We start from the raw sequence: 19,977 nt of genomic DNA, 5'->3' as shown, positions 1-19,977 counted from the left end.
ATAAACATCTCGAATTTATGAGCTCCTACGCAAATCAAGAGGGAATCCATTGGCGTCTGGAAGACAACCCCCGGGGCAAAGCGTTCAACTTTGGCAGGAGAATTCCAATTTCAGGCGCTTTCAATTTAAGGCTACTTGTCTTCCTTACCTTCGTCTTCTCCTTCGACTTGATCCTTGTGGGCATAATACTTCCTCCTATCAGCGATACACCCTGAAAACTGTAACTCCACGGATGATATTGATTATTCGTTCTATTCGGCGAATCAAACTCTGATTCTTTCAGCCCCCTGGGACATTATTATTCTTATAATCCTTACCCATTATTATCCACGAGACTTTTCACGATTCTTCCGAGAGTCTCATTTCGAGATACTATTATATTTACTGCCAATCCTCTTATGTGAATTATTTCTGATTCATTACTTCTCTAATTAATATTTCTTACATTGTCTTCTATTTTCTATTACGAGCTTTTTAAACAAAGTTGTACAAATATTTGTCTTTTTCTTGTCAGGCCATTAGGACAATTGGCTCAGATTAGAACGAAAATTACCCATCCTCGAAATTCCACTGAATGCGTAAGGGAATAAATCTCTGGAAATAACCCTTTCCCTTCTTCTTCGCATTCCGAAGGGATGGATCTAGAGGTTCAATATACACGCAAAAGCGAACTATTGTTCAAGCTCTAATTCCTTGAGCTAATAATTTCCATTCAGGGCTTTGATAGAGGATTAGTGATTACCTATTTTTATTGAATAGATTTTGGTTAAAATGCCGACTTATTATTTATTTTCAGACGGATGTCGAGGTTGTAGAGCAGTATAGTGATCCCAGAGATAGCAAAAGTAAATCTTATGTTGACCCGGGCGCTGAATCACCGTTGCCGGCGATTTACAGTAAAGTAAATCGAAACTACAGTCGACCCTATACAGGTGAGTGCACTTTTTAAAAATATTTTTTGATAAGGAAACATAAATTGGGTTCTTATAAGAACTAGAAGACCCGAAAAAACCCTAGAAAATTCATTGAATTTTTAAACCGAACTTCTCTAACAATACAGATATTAAATTATCCTGATTAATTAATCCTGATTTAAAATTCTTATCAATTTCTTATTTAAAAACATTTCCAAACTAATTCGAGTGCGAGAAACTTTCTTCGGAGACGAGGAGATAATAAGATATGGAGAGTGCGGAAATGCTGTCTAATTTGATGCGATAAATGGGACCGGAAAGATTATTGAAGGCCTTGAATTCACAGATGGAATTTAAACTTTGGTTTGCAAGCTGAGATTCATAACGTTAACGACCCTTTCGATTTAGAATTTTGGTTATTAGCAAGTTATCACACCAGTAATTCGATTAAGGACGCTCAAGCTTTCCAATAATTTCTCCCTTCTCACCAGAGCTACCAGGTCGTGGATGAAATTTACCCCCACCATACCTACCGTTTTGGAGCCGCAAAACAGAAGGTGCATGATTACCACTCTAAGTTCGTGTGTAACCCGAAAATTCACGACTCGAACTTCGGGTTTCTCAGGTTTTTTGCTGCACGATGATTGCCGATCTGAAACCTTCGTAAAACTTCGGTCGTCCTCTATTCATATCTCGATCTCCCTTTGAAAGAAACTGAAGAAATGGGCGATTTTAATGTTTTGCAGGATTCTTAATTTCATCCGTGCGTCGATTTTCAGGTTATGTTTTTCAGTTGTATATAATATAGATATTATTACTATTATATATATATATATATATATATACCTATATATCTATATATAAAATTAATGTTAATATTATAATTATAAAATGTTATATTAATATTAATGAATAGTTGACTAACTTTTAATAGAAATAGTTAAAATTTAAACTTAAACAGTTAGTTTTTTGAAAAAAAAGATCAATTTTGAATAAATACATAAATTAACCCATTAACGAACAAAGCTATAAATTTTATAACATGAGTTTGACCGCAAAATTGATGGGTATAAATCGAATCCGTCGTCTAAATTCGAATATTGTGTTTTCAAAATTAAATATGCCTGTTTTTGCACACAGAAATAGTGAAAAATGTTTGATTTTTTATTTTTATAATTTTTTTTCAGACATAAAACGCGTTAGTATCTTAAAATTTCTTCAACCATCGGTACACAAAATTCTTAATCATTAAACGAAAATTTTTATATATATGTTTTTTCTTCCAAAATGGGGGACCAAATGCAAAAATGTCCCAAAAAATGTTTTTTTCCCCATCATCGTTTGTTTTTCTCAAAAACTTAAAAATTAAAAAAAAGTTCCATAGATTAAAAATGTTTTGAAATTAACCCGAGAACACTGAAATTTTTTTGATTTTTCAAAAAATCAAAAATATGAAATTTGAAATTCACAAAAAATCTGAAAAAATTTAAGAATATTCTTTCACTAATTCTAAGACATTTTTATTCTTGGAAAATTTGTACCAGAGTCTATAGATTTTGGGAAATAATTGATCAAAGAATATTCTTGAATTTTTTCAGATTTAAAAAAAAAATTTGTTGCAAATTTTTTCTAAAAAATTCAAGAATATTCTTTGACCAATTATTTCCCAAAATCTAAAGACTCTGGTACAAATTTTCCAAGAATAAAAATGTCTTAGAATTAGTGAAAGAATACTTTTGAATTTTTTCAGATTTTTTGCAAATTTCAAATTTTTGATTTTTTGAAAAATAAAAAAGAAATTTTCATATATTTTATATGTATATATATATTATTAATGTTAATATTATAATTATAAAATGTTATATTAATATTAATGAATAGTTGACTAACTTTTAATAGAAATAGTTAAAATTTAAACTTAAACAGTTAGTTTTCTGCAAAAAAAAAGATAAATTTTGAATAAAATACATAAATTAACCCATTAATGAAAAAAGCTATAAATTTTATAACATGAGTTTGACCGCAAAATTTATGGGTATAATTCGAATCCGTCGTCTAAATTCGAATATTTTGTCTTCAAAATTAAATATGCCTGTTTCTGCATACAGAAATAGTGAAAAATGTTTGATTTTTTATTTTTATAATTTTTTTTTAAACACAAAACGCGTTAATATCTTGAAATTTGTTCAACCATCGATGTACATAATTCTTAAACATTAACCAAAAAATTTTATATATATGTTTTTTCCTCCAAAATGGCGGACAAAATGCAAAAATGTCTCAAAAACTGTTTTATCCCCATCATCGTTTGTTTTTCTCAAAAACTTCAAAGTTAAAAAAAAGTTCCATAGAATAAAAATGTCTTGGAATTAACCATAGAACACTGTGAAATTTTTTCAGATTTTTAGAAATTTTTTTGATTTTTCAAATAATCAAAAATTTGAAATTTGCAAAAAAAATTTTCAAAAAATCTGAAAAAATTCAAGAATATTCTTTGACCAATTCTAAGACATTTTTATTCCTGTAAAATTTGTACCAGAATCTATAGATTTTTGGAGATAATTGATCAAATAATTGGTCAAAGAATATTCTTGAATTTTTTCAGATTGTTTGAAAAATTTTTTTGCTAATTTTTTCTAAAAAATCTAAGAAAATTTCATAGTGTTCTATGGTTAATTTCAAGACATTATTATTCCATGGAACTTTTTTTAAAACTTTCAAGTTTTTGAGAAATACAAAGATGACTGAAAAAACCGGATTTTTGAACATTTTTGCATTTTGTCCGCCATTTTGAAAGAAAAATTTTTTCAAAGTTTAAGAATTTCGTGCACCGATAGTTGAAGAAATTTTAAGATATTAAAGCGTTTTATGTCTGAAAAAAATTGTAAAAATAAAAAATCAAACATTTTTTAGTATTTTTGTACACAAAAACCGCCATATTTAATTTTGAAGTCAAAATATTCGAATTTTGATCACGGATTCGAATTGCTCACCCAAAAAAATTAAGGAACAGTACTTTTAATCTATTTTTTTTTATCTATTAAATTTTTTAATTGTTTTGATCCAAAAAGCTAAATTGCATACTAAAAAAAGGCATTTTTAATAAAATACATGAACTTTGCACAAAAGAAATTTATTTCAATCCAGACTAATTTTCTATAGAAAAAATTAATGTTCAATCATAGTTAAATTTTCGACAAAAAATATTAATTTTTTACGAAGAAAGACGAGTATTCAATAAAATACACAAAATTTCAACTAAAAAAGATCACTTTTCAATGAAATGTAGAAAAGTTAAATTTGTAGTTAATTTGTATTACAATTCTTTACAATCGCTTTAAATAATTGAAATTAATTGATTTAAAAATACCCTAAAATAATCCAAATCCTTTAAAATCTCACACTAAATTATTTAAATCAATTGAAAATCCTTTGGAATTTATTAAAATATTCTAAAATATATCAAATCCTTAAAAATTTAATATTAAATTATTGTAAAAAACTGAATATTCTTTGGAACCTTTTAAAATACTCTCAAATATTTCGAAACCTTCCAAATCTTTTGAAAGACCTTGCCATCGTTTAAAGATTTCTAAAGAACTTTGGAATTTTTTAAATATAAAAATAAGTTAAAATGCTCAAATATTTAAAATCCTTAAATATGTTTTGACATCTTTTAAAATTTTTTTAAGTTCTTGAAAATATCTTAAAATTTTAAAAATGCCCTGAAATATTTTAAATCCTTTAAAATCTCATACTTAATTATTAAAATCCTTTGAAAATTACTTAAAATCTATTAAAATGTCCAAAAATATATCTAAAGTACTTTGAAATTTTGTTAAATAACCAAGAAATTTTTTATTGATTACAGAAATTTAATATGAGATTTTAAAGGATTTACACTATTTCAGGGCATTTTAAAAATCTCAAGATATTTTCAAGAGATTTAAAAAATTTTCAAGAGATTTTAAAAGATGTTTAAGGATTTTAAATATTTGAGGATGTTTCAAAGGATTTCAAGGAATTTTCAACTTATTTTTATAATTTATAGGAATTTAAACGAATTGCAAAAATTTTAGAAGATTTATTTAAAAAAATTCATAAGTACTTTAGAAATCTTAGAAAAAAGTTATAGGCATTTCAAAACATTTTGAAGTATTTGAAAAATTTGAGAGAATTTTAAAAGATTGCAAGGTATTTTTAATTGATTACAGTAATTTAATATGATATTTTAAAGGATTTGATATATTTTATGATATTTTAATAGATATTTAATAGATATTTAATAGATTTCAAGTAATTTTCGAATGATTTTAATAATTTAGTATGAGATTTTAAAGGATTTGAGATATTTCAGGGAAGTTTTAAAATTTCAAGAAATTTCTAAAAGCTTTAAAAAATTTCAAGAGATTTCAAAATATTTTTAAGGATTTAAAATATTTTATGATGTTTTAAAAGTTGTCAAGAAATTTTCAACTTATTTTTATAATTTCAAGAGATTTTAAACGATTAAAATTTTTTTCTGTATTTTATTGAATACTCGTCTTTCTTGGTAGAAAATTGATCTCTTCTGTCGAAAATTTAACTATGATTAAACATGAATTTTTTGAATAGAAAATTAGTCTTGATGGAAAATAATTTTTTTTTTCTGCAAAGTTCATGTATTTTATTAAAAAAGCCTTTTTTAGTGTACAATTTAGCTTTTTGGATAAAATTTTTTTTTAAATTTGGATTGTTAATTTATGTACAGTGTTAAAAAATTTAAGCCAAATTTAAGTTACAGATTTTTTTTCGGATTTCAAAAGTGAATGTAATTTTCTATTCTTATCCTCCAAAAATTCTAAATTAGAATTAGATATGCACTATGCACATTTTCGAGTTTAAGCGAGAGATACGTTAGAAAATTTAACTAGTTTAATAGAAAATTGACTTATTTTAAAATCTCATATTTCAATGCAAATAATTCAAACTAAAATCTTTTTTGGTTGAAAACTCAACTATTTTTTGAAAATTTGTCTTTTTGTTTTAAAAATTCATCTATTTGACTAGAAATTGAATCTTTCTACGATAAAAATGCAACGTTTTGGTTTAAAATTCAAGAATTTTGTTTTAAAGTTTTTTTCTTCTTTGTTAAAAATTTAACTATTTCGTTAAAAATTCATATTTTTGTGTAGAAAATACAACTATTCTCATTGAATTTTTTTTCTCATTTAAAACGCATATTTTTATGCCGAAAATCGAAACTGAAATCTTTTTTGGATAAAAATTCAACTATTTTTTTGATTTAAGAATTCATTTATTTTAGTGGAAATGACATTTTTTTGATAAAAATTCAACTCTTTGTATAAAAATTCAATTATTGAAAAAAAATTGCCCTGTTTTATTCAAATTTCAACTGTTTCGTTGAAACGTCGTATGTTTGCGTTAAAAATACAAGTATAATTTTCGTGGATCTTTTTCGGATGAAAAATGCAGTTTTAAAAAAAAAATTTTTTAATTCCTCCGTTTTTGTAGAAATTTCATCTTTCTTGGATAAAAATGCTACTGTTTGAATGAAAGTTAATCTTTTCTCTGTTTCAGGATACAACGTTTTTTTTTAATTTCCTCAAACCACTTTTTTAAGAAATCACTTTTTTAGACAATAATAATATTTTAGTTGAAACTTCATATTTTCTGGTTGAAGATTCAATTTTTTATAAAAAAATTACATACTGATATTATTTATAAAAAACAAAATAACATTTTGTATAAATTTTGTGAGTGAATTTCTCTACACATTTCATGTTTAGAGACATTATTGTTTGGTTCATTAATTTTAATATAAATTTGCAGTATATATGCGTCTTAAAAATAAAAATTAAAGTAAGATTAGAGCGAAATTTGTATGTAAATACCTTTTTTATATAATGTACTCAATATATCAAATTTCAAAAAAGAACTTCTTATGATAAAAGATGGGCTTTGATTATATATTTAAATATTAAAATAATGATCCGAAAACAATTTTTAACCTCTAAGAATTTTCAGTTACAGTAACTGAAAATTCCTAAACTGTAACAGATTTTTGTGATACATCTGACTGGAGTTTTATGCAGTTACCGTTGCTGAACTTTATGTTACAGTTCCGGAAAATTCAGAAACGGTTTCTGCATTCTAAAATTGTGAAGCACATTGCAAAAAAAAATACTAGAGAAGCTCTGAACTTTTCTATAGAGAGAAAATTAACTCTGAATAAAAAGTGATTTTCTCCTAAGGCTTCCACCTACTGGTTCACTGACCTCAAATCTGATAAAATCTTTACATGAACTATTTTAAAAGCCACAGTTTGCGAGAAAACCCCGCCTTTCACGATAGTATGGTAATGCAAAGCAATATCGATTTTACTTATCACAATGCTGTAATGAGAGAATGTTTTTTGTCACGAAATTTGCCAATTGACCTTAGTTTTTATTTATTTAGTTCCTTAAGAAAACGTGAGCCCGACAGTCAGTTGACAATTTTATAGGGCTACAAAGTGTACATTTACAACTTGCTAAATTGTATGAGTTATGGATCATTACTCTATGTTTGGTTGGAAATTAGAAATAATAGGAAATAATAGTGCTTTCTGAATTGCTCGTTAGTCTTAATGGATTCAAATAATGACACAAAATAAATGGGTCAATTAATGGGGGCATCCGTGTCTGGAGATACCGCTTTTTTGACTTCAATGTTCTGCAGAACAATACTTTATGTTTGAGTCCGGTCTCAGTCGGAGTGAAAAAATCATATTGAAAATATCAAAAGATTAAACTCAAGTAATGGGACTTAAAAAATGCAGAGCTGCATTTTTAGAGTGTTGATTTTTGTAAATTTTGTTTGCGAGAAACCATTTTTGAAATTTGAATTTGAAATCGATTGCTCGACCCCACGTATTGGCCTGTACAAACAGTTTTGTAGGTTTGTGAAACTGTATCATCATATCCCGTGCAGAAATCTCTGCCTGGCCCCGATCGGGGCCAGACCAGTTCACGTCGGGTCCCGGTCAGGAATCCTGGTCAGGGCCAGGACGCGGATGAAACACACGCCCAGATCGGGGCCAGGTCGGGACACCTGATTGGGAAACCCGATCGATGTCCCATTGGAGCCCGATCGGTACACGATGAGTCTCATTATAAACCATTCATGATTTTCACAAATGGAGGTTTAATATAAGTAAACTCAAAAGTATCGAATGGTCCTCTCCTTTCGAAGGCCACCTTAATATTTGGAATTTCCTATTAAGTTAATTTAAGTTAAAATTAAAGTACTACAGGCACGAAAAGAAAAGGTTTCAGAATACAAAATTTAATTATACTTTTGAAAAACGTAAAATTATTGTGGATGGTATCAGTTTCGAGAAAAAATTTCGTTTTTTATGAAAAAAATGGATGATAACCAGGAATATTTTAAATAAGAATTTTAATTTCTTGAAAAAAAAATGTTGTCTATAAAACTTTTTAACAAATCAGAAAAGTTTTTTCGCAAAAAGATTCCCTACCGCTTGACATTTTCAAATGCTTCCAAAGAAAATCAACGGGAAATAACCTATGATTAACGATTTATTAACATTTTAATTCAATGGATTTTTTTAAATTGCATGTTTTTTTGTTTAAATTGGTATTTTAACCGATTTAAAGAGATTTCAGAAGATTTTAAGGGATGTGAAATATTTTATGTTATTTAAAAAAAAAATTACAAAGAAATTTTTATTTTATTTCACAAAAATTCGCTAAGATATCTTATTAATTTATCTTCATTCATTTAAAATCGTTTCAATTCTTCTAAATTCACTCAATTTAACCCAAAGCAATAGTTTGTTTTTAAATTTTTTGTTTAATTAATTTTTAAGTCTTATGAACTTACCTTAACTTCGTAGGCATTTTATCAACTTCTCTTGAATGCCCTTTTAATTTTTCTGTACTCATATCAAACTTACTGAATGCAAATAATTTTTTCATATTTTTTAATTCTTTTCAATTCACTTGATTGCTAATTCACCTTGATTTTTTTAATGAATTTTATCGAGTTCTCATTTATCTTAAATTATTCTAAATTCACGAAAATTTTACTGAAATAGTTTTTTCCATTTAAAAAGTTTTTCCCAATTCATTTGAATTATTCTGAATTATTTTGTAGTCATTAGTCACTTCTCTGGTTAGAAATTAGCAGGGTTTCAAAGATTGAAGTTATTTTAGTTTTTTTTTACTCACCCTGATTTCTTCTTAATCTGTCCTGAATTCTTTTCAATTCTCTGGAATTTCCTTGAATTTTTTTAATTAATTCGAATTTCATCGAACTCTTCTTATTTTACTTATATTTTTGTAAATTAATTCATATTTTACTGAAGAGAATGAATTTTTTCGATTTTTACCAATTTTTTCAATTCATTTAATTTCTTCTGAATTGTTTTGTAGACATTTGTCTTTTTTTTGTTAGACATTTCATGAAATTCATTTGAATACTTTGAAATTTTTATTAGCTTATTTCAAAGTTAATGAATTCAATGCAATTTTTGAATATTTTGAAAAATTTTTCAATTCATTTTTTTTTAAATTCACCTCGAATTTTTATGAGTTTCATCGAATTCTTGTCGTTCAAGTGATTTTAAGGAATTACTACAGGGACTTGACGGGATGTCATGATTTTTTTTAAAGGATTTAAAAATAATTCAAAAACATTTCAAGATTCACAATAAATTTAAAAAAAAATTAAGTCAGTTTTAGTGATTTTAAAGAGTTTAAAGCGTTTAAAGCTATATAAAAGTTAAAAAAAAAGTTATTCAAAAAGATTTTAATAAATTTTAAGGGGCCGGATTCGAAATAAAACGCGATGCCCGATCGGGGCCCAAGCGCTGCGCCCAGAGATAACCATGCCTGACCCCGTTCGGGCCCGTATTAATTTATTTTTCTCATTCTTAATGAAAAGGAATTCTTAAATAAAATAATATTAAAGTCGAATATAGCAACCAGCATTTGTGTATGATAAATCATTTAAGTATTTTACAATATATTTTTGGTTTTAATTTCTAAATTGAAGTTGCTTTCAATTTATATATTGAACTTAATTTGACTCATCTAAGGGTAAATATAATAATTTACCTGAAACAATTGAATTAATTATTAATTTATTTAAGGTTAGATTTCAATCAGCCCGAAGAGTGTAATTACTTACTCTTATCTTACTCGCGCAGATTTCGAGGTATACTGGCTGGTGTTTGGTGCCTCCGAAAACGTGGCTTACTCGCCTTATGCATTTTTAATCATTGATAGAATATTATAAACGAGTAGTATGTATACAAATTTCACTGCACTATCAGAAAACCTCAAGCATCACTAGTTCTGCGAGCGCGTGGAGATGGCGTTTCAGTGGGAAGTCGGTCTGGCCCAGGTATGGGCCACAGAAATCTACCGATCAGGGCCAGATCGGGAAATCCGATTGGGGCCATATCGGGAAATCCGATCGGGGCCAGATCGGTATTACGTTTGAAATCTGACGATTTCTGCACGAGTAGTTCTGACGGTTTGTGAAAATGGCCACTCTCCTTGGCTGAACCTAAAGATAAGGATTCAACCAGTTACGCCTAATCTCTGTTCCAAATATGCAAATGGCACAGTAACATCGATCCCAAGTAAACACCCGCAGAATTTGCATTCTCTATTCATGGGCTTTTAATTCACAAGAACCCGAGATGTTTGCACGGTTTAACCTACGAAAGGGTCTAAATAAACGGCAGATTTCAGTATTATCGGCTTTGTATCCCTTCATCTTCGCTTTGCATTGGTATTATCGCATTTGGTTTGGATGCGGAATTTCATTAGGGTCCATGTCGGTTATCAGATGGTATTTAATATCCGCGGAAGGCCAACTAATAATTGTCCGCTTTCAGTAGTCAATAGATGTCCTCGACATTGCTTCTTACTCGATCAGGTCTCTAATTAATAATTAATTGGTGGACTTTCGTGACTGAAAAGTTTTTTTTTTAGATAGTGGTTGAAATTGCCAAGTGGCGAAAAGAGTGACATGATTCGAACAGTAATAGGGAAAGCGTGACAATGATTCGTCTAGACATTTTCTCTCCATCCTCATCCGGTGGCTCTTAGGGATCCCCATGGTTGCATACTCGTTCGTTCGTTTGTTCGTTCGAACTTTTCGAGCTTTCGTCTCTGACGTTACTTGGCACTGACAACGCGTAATCCCCTTCCACTCGTCGCAAATATTTAATTAAATTCTCAGACCAACTTCCAAAAACGTGTCCCTCTTCAAGCTGTACGAAGGTATATATTTTTAAGGTAGAATAATCTAGAATATGGTCTACTTCATATCAAATATGAATTATAACTTTGCGTGGGAGGTTCTCCCCTTACCTTCTATTTGTCGTGACAAATGATTGATCTCCAGTCAACCAGACAGCCACAAATTAGCTTATTGATTTTTCTTTAATTATTTATGGGTCTCGCTACTCAAATGTCGTGCCAAGATTGTAATTAAATTTCAAATAGTACCTATTTCTTGTTTGAAGTTTTCCAATTGACCCTAGCTTTGGAGTGATTTCCTCCCCGTGGCTCTGAACGCGTTAAACTACCCTATTTCAATTATCGCTACTAGTTGACTTGTTCCTCTTTCCACATCCCTCAGCATTTAGTGCCAATCCGCTCTATCGTGTGCAGATGACACGCTGTCTATCCGTTTGTCCGTTAGCGTGATAAGGTTCCTGAAAACTTGACATCAAACGTTGCCCCCGACTTTCACGTATCTGCTGATGTTGACACATGTAGTAGTTATGAATTATTCATATCAAAGTATTTGTGGAAACTCCAACTTACTTTGCATAAAAATTGCTTCCTTTCCTTTACTTTTATTTCCAGAGAGTTTGGAAAAATGGACTTGGATGTCAGAACTGGTTTATAAATTGGATCAATTCCTAGTGATAGAATTTTTTCCTCAAAACATCAGTTTAGAGAGCTAATTAAATCCATGTTTGTTTGGTTGATTAGGTCCCTTCTTGCAAGTAGATTATTTTGATGATGGCCCTGAGTGTTGAGCTTATGACAGGATGATTTGGTCGGCGACGCGACAGTTTTAGCATTCTGAGCTAAGGGTAAGCGCTTGGAAAGTTCGTTGGATTGCCAAGAAGATGAATAGTTAAGAGACCCTTCCTTTCCACCCTTTCTCTCCAGTTTCTCCTGCTCCCTTTTCCACTCATCGTGAACGTTCTCCATCTGCTGCTTTCTCTCACCTTCTCACTCTATAAACTAGATCATTTACCAACTGTCAACTGTCAACGACACGGTCTTCCTCGTTCCTCGTTCACACAAGTAGAACAGATTTTCTCGGAAAATCTCAATCTCAACGTTCATGTCACTCTGATCGCAAATGAGAAATTTCAAAGAGTCAGATTTAGTTTCCGCGAGAGGTGCTCATGCGGTTTCCTTCGCCTGACCAATTTCACGTTTTCCACGATAAACTGAGATGAAGACGTATTCTCTAAATATTTTCAAAAATTTTCAGAATTTGAGAGACGAATGGACGTAAACAACTTCAAGGTTACTTATTATCTGAATTAAGCATTTCACGTAAACAGTTTCAAGGCCAAAATTTTATTTGTACTTGTATTTTTTTACTGCATCCTACAGTTATGAGAAAAACAAGGACAAATAAAAATATGACCTTGGAAGTGTTTACGCGAAATGCTTAATTGAGATAATCAATAACCTTGAAGTTGTCTACGCAAACTGGACCCCTTTAAATATGAAACTCGACAAAGAGTAATTTATTTCGAAATATATATTTTCGATTTCAGTGAAATTGTGATTTGTCGACCGTTTATAATCCGTAATTATAATACCCAAAAGTCTGACCAAACTTGCCCCTTGTGACGAAGCGCACCAGTGGCTGAACGAATTAATGTCATTTCGTTTCCCGTACCGTGAAATTGTGCGCTTTTGTATTACTGCCTCGTTATCCGAGTTTGGAGATTCATTTTTTAAAAATCCTTTTATCCTCTTCAAAAAACTTTATCGACTATAAAAGATACTTCAATTGTATTTAGTCCTTCGGTTTTTTTAGGGTGCAATTTCATTTGGAAACTTTGAAAAGCCTAAAAATAAACTTGAATTAATTTTAAATCCTGGAGTTTTGTAGTGAAAAGTTTTTTTGAAAATTTCACGAGATTCTTGTTTTTTTTTTCATCAGATTTGTTAATAAGCAACATTTCTATTACCAAATTGAACAGAAAAAATTGAGTCTTAGTGTTCTCAATAAATTTCATGTCAATATTTCTATTATTAAAAGACTATTAATAACATCTATGTCAGTTAAATTTATTTCTCCTTGTGAAACTAAAATATTATAACTATATTTTATGACATTTATCTTCTAAAAATGTCTCAATATACAGAAAAGTTGAATTTTCATAATAATAAATTTCATTTTTTCTCAATAGAAAATTTAATTTTCAACCAAATAGCTGAACTTTTTATCAAAATAATTAAATTTTGCACCAAAAAAATAATATTTTCAATAAAATTGTTGAATTCTCAACAAAAAATTTAATTTTTAACCAAATACTTTACCTTTCTACCGAACTATTGGAATTTTTAACAAAAAAAAGGATGAATTTTCAACCTAAAAGCGGATAGTTAAATTTTTCAGTTACAAAAAAATTAATTTACAACCAATAAAAAAAACCATATGTTCAATCATATTTTGGAATTGTCAACAGAAAAAGTAATTTTTAACTAAATAGTTTAACTTTCTACAAAAATGTTTGAATTTTCAACCAAAAATGATGAATTTTAAATCAATGATAAGATACTTAAACTTTCAGTAAAAAAAAATAATTTTTAAGCAAAAAAGCAATATTTCCAATCAAATTGATGATTTTTCAATAGAAAATTAAATTTTTATTCAAATGGTTGTACAACTTACCAAAATAGTTGTAGTTTTTAGAGCCAAAACGACGAATTTTTAACAAAAAATAGGATAGTTAATGTTTTAGATAATAAAAATTAATTTAGCACAAAAAAATATTTACAATAAAATTGTTGAATTCTTAACAAAAAAATTTAATTCTTAACCAAATAGTTTACCTTTCTACCATAATAGTTGAATTTTCAATAAAAAAGGATGAATTTTCTACCAAAAATAGGATAGTTAAATTCTTTGGTTTGAAAAAATTAATTTTCAGCGAAAAAAAATAATTTCTATCTAATTATTGAATTCTAAACAAAAAATTTAATTTTTGAGGAAAGAGTTGGATTTTCGACCAGAAATAAAATAATTGAATTTTCCACCAAGCAGGATGAACTTTTTAAAAAAATAGGATAGTTAAATTGTCAGTAGAAAACATTAATTTTCAAATAAAAAAATGTTTTTAATTAAATTGTGAAATTTTTAAGAGAAAATGTATTTTTTAACTAAATAGTTTAACTTTCTACCAAAATAGTTGAATTCGCAAGCTAGAAAGACGAATTTTTAACCAAAAATAGGATAAATAAATTTTTAATTTAACAAAATTCAATAAAAAAACAACATATTATTAATAAAATTGTAGAATTCGACACAGGAAATTTAATTCTTCACCAAAAAGTTGAACATTTTACCAAAGCAGTTGAATTTTCAAACCAGAAAAACGAATTTTCAACCAAATATAGGATACTTAAATTTTCAGTTAAAAGTGTCAGCAATAACAAAAAACAATATTTTGATAAAAATTATTAAATTCTTAACAGCAAAATTAATTTTTAATCAAATAGTTGAACTTTTTACTAAGACTAAAATATTTGAATTTTCAAGCCAGAAAGACGAACCTTAAACCAAAAAGAATGAATTTTCAACCAAAATAAGGATAGTTAAATTTTTAGTTAAAAAATATAAATTTAAAAAAAAATACATTTTCAATTAAATTGTTGAATTCTTGATAGAAAATTTAATTTTTAAACAAATAGTTGAACTTTCTACCGAAATAGTTGAATTTTCAACCAGAAATAGTCTAGATAAATTTTGGGTCGAAACAATAAATTTTCAACCAAAAAGAATGAATTTTAAATAAAAACTAGGATACTAAAATTTTCAGTTAAAAAAATTCATACAACAAAAAACAACACGTTCTCAATAAAATTGTTGATTTTTCAATAACAAATTAAATTTTTTATAAATAGTTGATCTTTCTACCAGAAAGAAAATAGTTGAATTCATAAGCTAGAAAGCCGAATTTTTAGCCAAGAAATGGGATAGTTAAATTTTTAATTAAAAAAAAATTTCAATCAAAAAACAACAACATATTTTCAATAAAATTGTAGAATTCTAAACGAAAATTTTATTTTTTACCGAAAATTTTAACATTTTACCAAAGTAGTTGAATTTTCCAACCAGAAAAACGAATTTTCAACCAAAAATAGGATACTTTAATTTTCAGTTAAAAATGTCAACAAAAAAAACAATATTTTCATAAAAAATATGAATTCTTAATAGAACAATTAATTTTTAACAAAATAGATGAACTTTTTACTAGGAATAAAGTAGTTGAATTTTCAAGCCAGAAAGACAAATTTTCAATTAAAAAGAATTAATTTTCAACCAAAATAAGGATAGCTAAATTTTTAGTTAAAAAAAATTAAGTAAAAATATATAAATTTTCAATTAAATTCTTAAATTCTCGACAGAAAATTTAATTTGGAACCAAATAGTTTAACTTTCTACCAAAATAGATGAATTTTCAACCAGAAACAATGAATTTTAAATAAAAAATAGGATACTTAAATTTTCAATAAAAAAAAATTATTTTTCAACGAAAAAAACACCAGTATTTTAAATCGAATTCTTTTAGAAAATGTTTCGAAAATGAACGAGACCGTTCAAAATATTTGAAGTTCTTGTATCTGAAGGCAGCACTATTAAAATTTCCTGATCGAAATCAGAAATCCTTGAAGTTTCTTGAAATCTTGAAAATCATTAAAATCATTAAAAATCTTTTAAGTAAACTGAGAAAACTTAACAATTGACCAGAAGCAAAGCGGAAAATGGCCGGGAATTAAAAAGCATTCATGGGGTAGACACCCTAAATTACCTGGAACATTAACAAAATTTGACTTTGAGAAACCTGGAAATTTGAATTTGTCCCGTGAAGCTACACCCTGTTTTTATTTCTACGCAATAAATGAAAGCACTATTCAGAATCGATTCTCAGGTGATCAATACACATTTATATTCCTGAAATGTGACGGCGATAAAATTAGATGGGCGTGTAGGGGGACTTCTTGGTATCCTTTACGAAAACATCGTTAGTCAAATGAAAATGAAAACGAAACCGAGTTTAGTGGCTCCTGTCACGAACACAACAGCACCATCTGATAGTCGATAAAGGCCAAGTTTGCAATCTGCTCAAATTTATACTTCCCTTATCTGTTACGTGGTTCACAACCCCGATAGACTATTTTGATTTTAGTTAATTCTCCTTTTAATCCATACCCTTCTTAATCAAAATTAGATTAAAACTAAGAATTTAAAAAAAAAGGGAAAAAGTGGAGAATAGAAGAAAGAGTGTCTGGTCTGTCCTTGGATGTCCGAAATTGAACCCTTTCTCCACAGATCGTGCCTAGTGTGACCACTGATGTCGATTTCAATTGAGCATTGCCTACCGAGAGGGAAGCGAATAATCCCTCCATTGCCTCTGGCGACGAGAACCCTCTCCTGGCACATGGACTCGTCGAACCGACGTTGATTTTATTATCAGTAAAATCAATTGAACCTAACAATCATGGCATCGGTATCGTCATCGCTTAACGAGCAGCGACGATCGTTGTCACGTATCCAGCTAATTTATTCCTCCACCCAACAAATTTTCGGGTCCAAGCTTTTGTCTCGGGCTTTAGTTTAAGTTCCTATGAGACGGGGTCTAATTTCCGATTAGGACGTGTCTCGCGTCTCAAGTTTGCTCATTTACTTCTAGCTTATCCTACTTGAAATCTTATCAGGAGTCTTAGGAGTTTCGCTTCTTGGTGAAAGGATCCGCGCATGAGGACAGTTTTCGGGAATGAGAGAAATCTCGGTTACTAATGAAAAGCCATTTTCAGTGGCGCTGATTCAGTTTCACATTAGAGCAAGGTTTGAAACTCACGGTCTGTGCCTAAGATGTGCAGGGTGTTTGTGCAATTTCTGGTGATTCGCCAGAAATTGCTGAATAAGCTGCGATAAATGGGCAGGTGCTTTGTCTTGCTGAAGGACCTAGAAATCAATTTTGCAAAGTCTGAGTGATACCATCATCATGAAAATATCAAAAGATTTAATTAATTAAGCATTGTTTAGGGTTTGAAAATTGATATTGAAATCTATTGATCCATGTGACATATTGGCCTGTAGGAGTATTTTTCTAGGATTGTGAAAATGTATTATTATGTTAAAAGGGATGAGGAAAGTTGTTGTGTTAACATTTTAATTTGAAATCGATTAATCGACGGGACGTATTGGCCTTTATGAGGAGTTTTAAGGCATGTGAAAAGTGGAGATAGTATTACAAAGAGGAAATATTTCTGAATTGTCATATATTTTTTAAATATTTTTCTTGGGGAATTTACCTATTTTTCTTGAAAGCTCAACTGAAAGTTAGAAAATAGATTTTTAAAAGAAAAGTGAACAATTTAATTTTTGATTGAAATTTTATCTTTTTAGGATGAAAATAGGTAGGTATAAAATTCAACTATTCCAGTTAAAATCTACCTTTTCTAGTTCAAAATATAACAATTTTGATGTAATTTTATCTTTTCAAAATAAAAATTCATTTATTTAATGAAAAATTAATATATTTTGTTCAAAAATCAACTTTTTTGTATAAAGTCGACTTTTCTGATAAAAAAATAACTTTTCTTTGGGAGTTAATCACCTTATTAGAAAATTCTTCTTTTTTGTTAAAAATTCAAGTATTGCAATTTAATATTTGTCATTTTTATTCAAAAATGAATTTCTTTAATTAAAAAATGAGATATTTGATTAAAAATTTGTTTTTTCTTTGGATGAGAAGGCATTTTTTTCCGAAAATTTAACTATTTTTCTTAATGGCCGGTTTTTTTGTTTGTTTAAGAATTTTTTTTAACGGAAAATTCAACTGTTCTATTTTGATTGAAACTTGGTCATTTTTTAAAATGAAAATTCAACTACTTCGTTAAAAATTAACATTTTTTATTTAAAAAATTAACTTTTTTTTTGAAAATTCATGTAATTTTTGGAAAATACACCTTGATTTTTTTCTTTGAAAATTCACATACTAAGTTTAAAAGAAAACTTTTTTTGGTAGAAAATCCACATTTTTCTTTGAAAGTTAATTTCATTGTTTAAAAATTCTTCTTCTTGGTTGAAAAAGAAACTCTTTTGTTTAAAATTTCTTTTTGTTGCAGAATTTTTCATATTAGCTAAAAATGCATTTCTTTGGTTGAAAAATAAGCTATTTCATTAAAAATTTGTTTCTTTTTTGGTTGAAAATAATTTTTTTCCTAAAATAAAAATAATATTGTAGTTTAATATTCCTTAATTTTAGTTCACAATTCATTTTTTTGGTAAACATTCTTTTTTTGGATTGAAAATTTAATTATTCAATTTTTTGTTGAAAAAATTAACTTTTTCAGTTGAAAATTCGTCTTTTTCTGATTGAACATTGGTTTTATTAATTTAAAACCTATTTATTTAACATTTGATTGACAATTTATCTTTTTTATTAAAAATTATTGTTTTTTGGTTGAAAGTTCACCAATTTCAGATGAAGATTTATTGTTTAAGTTGATAACTTATATTTTCTTTATTCAAGTTTCAGTTGAGGATTCATCATTTTAGTAGAAAATTCATCAGTTAAGATGAAAATTAATTTTTTTTTACTAAAAATGTACCTTACTATTTCGTTTTCTGTTGAAAATTCGGTAGAAAATTACTTTTTTTGTTGGACAATTAATGGTATCGTCTAAAAGTTAATTTTTTTGGGTTAAAAATTGAAGTGTCTCAGATAAATATTCATAATTTAAGTTGAAAAATCATCTGTTTGGTTTAACATTCCATGATTTCAGTCGAAGATTTATAATTTTATCAAAAAATTAATTAATTTTGCGATTTTTTTTCTTTGTTGTGTTAAAGGATGTTTAGAAGGAACGTAATGTTTTAAAATAAATGTTTCCGTTTTCCCACAAATATGCATATTTTACTTCTAGTTGACCAGTAAAATTGAAAAACTAGACCTGGAAAATTCGGGAATATGAAATTTTCCGCCGAATCGCCACCCTGTCGGCGTTTGTGCAATTTCTGGTGTTTCACCAGAAATTGTTGAACAAGCTGCGATGAGTGGAACTTGTCACTTGAAGGTATCGAATAAAATAATTGAGGGCGTTCTTAAATACAAATTCCTACTTACCCGACATTGAAACCGTTCCACAGTTGAAGTGGTTCGTGTCCCTGCTAATTTTACAACTCGTTTTTTTAGCTTAATCGGTCATTCTAGTGGAATAAGCCAACGAAACGATGCTAGTCGAGACTGAAAAGCGGTTATTCGTTTTTTCTTTCGGAATAAAATTACTCGAGTAAGTAATTTGAGAAGAGCGCAAGTAATTGCCACTTAAAACGCTCAAAGGCGTCGCCCTCTTGCGTCTTTTTAATTTAGCACTTGGCATCAGCCAACTTTAAATCCCGCCGTGAACATTTTCTTTTCCGTCGCGACTCGTCATCAAAGAAGAAGATCACAGAGAAACAAATCTCAAAGATTCACTCTGTGTTTTGTAATCAGTCGGTCTTCCAATCAGCTTTCATTATACCTGGCCGTGCCCCCTCCCCCATCATGCGTGCATCCACTCTTTTTAAGATTCTTCAGAAAAGATGCTTTCTTTCTTCTCCCAGGGCTATTATTACGCTTGAATAAAGTTTCATCAATTTCTTCCACTATCTTATACGTCAAAGTGAATTAATGGGTGAAACGTCCAGCTGGGTCATTGATAGAGGGGTAACATCGCCGTGGCGAAAGAAATGTTTCCAGCTAGACTCAACTAGAGGGCAGCACTTTCGGGGTCTT

The 19,977-nt window shown here is 28.8% G+C and overlaps 1 protein-coding gene across 1 annotated transcript in view; it reads left to right on the top strand.

Moving 5' to 3' along the window:
- LOC117181025 overlaps positions 1 to 19,977 on the top strand; it is a 97,719-nt gene that overhangs the window by 13,493 nt on the left and 64,249 nt on the right. Inside the window, exon 5 of the mRNA XM_033373594.1 lies at positions 797 to 932. Within this exon, the coding sequence (XP_033229485.1) occupies positions 797 to 932 (136 nt within the window). The remainder of the gene's footprint in view (positions 1 to 796; positions 933 to 19,977) is intronic.

The sequence above is a fragment of the Belonocnema kinseyi genome, chromosome 10, assembly GCF_010883055.1.
Source record: "Belonocnema kinseyi isolate 2016_QV_RU_SX_M_011 chromosome 10, B_treatae_v1, whole genome shotgun sequence".
NCBI classification, from domain to species: domain Eukaryota; kingdom Metazoa; phylum Arthropoda; class Insecta; order Hymenoptera; family Cynipidae; genus Belonocnema; species Belonocnema kinseyi.
The sequence above is the reverse complement of the archived record's forward strand: the minus strand, read 5'-3'. Positions and strand labels throughout refer to the sequence as shown.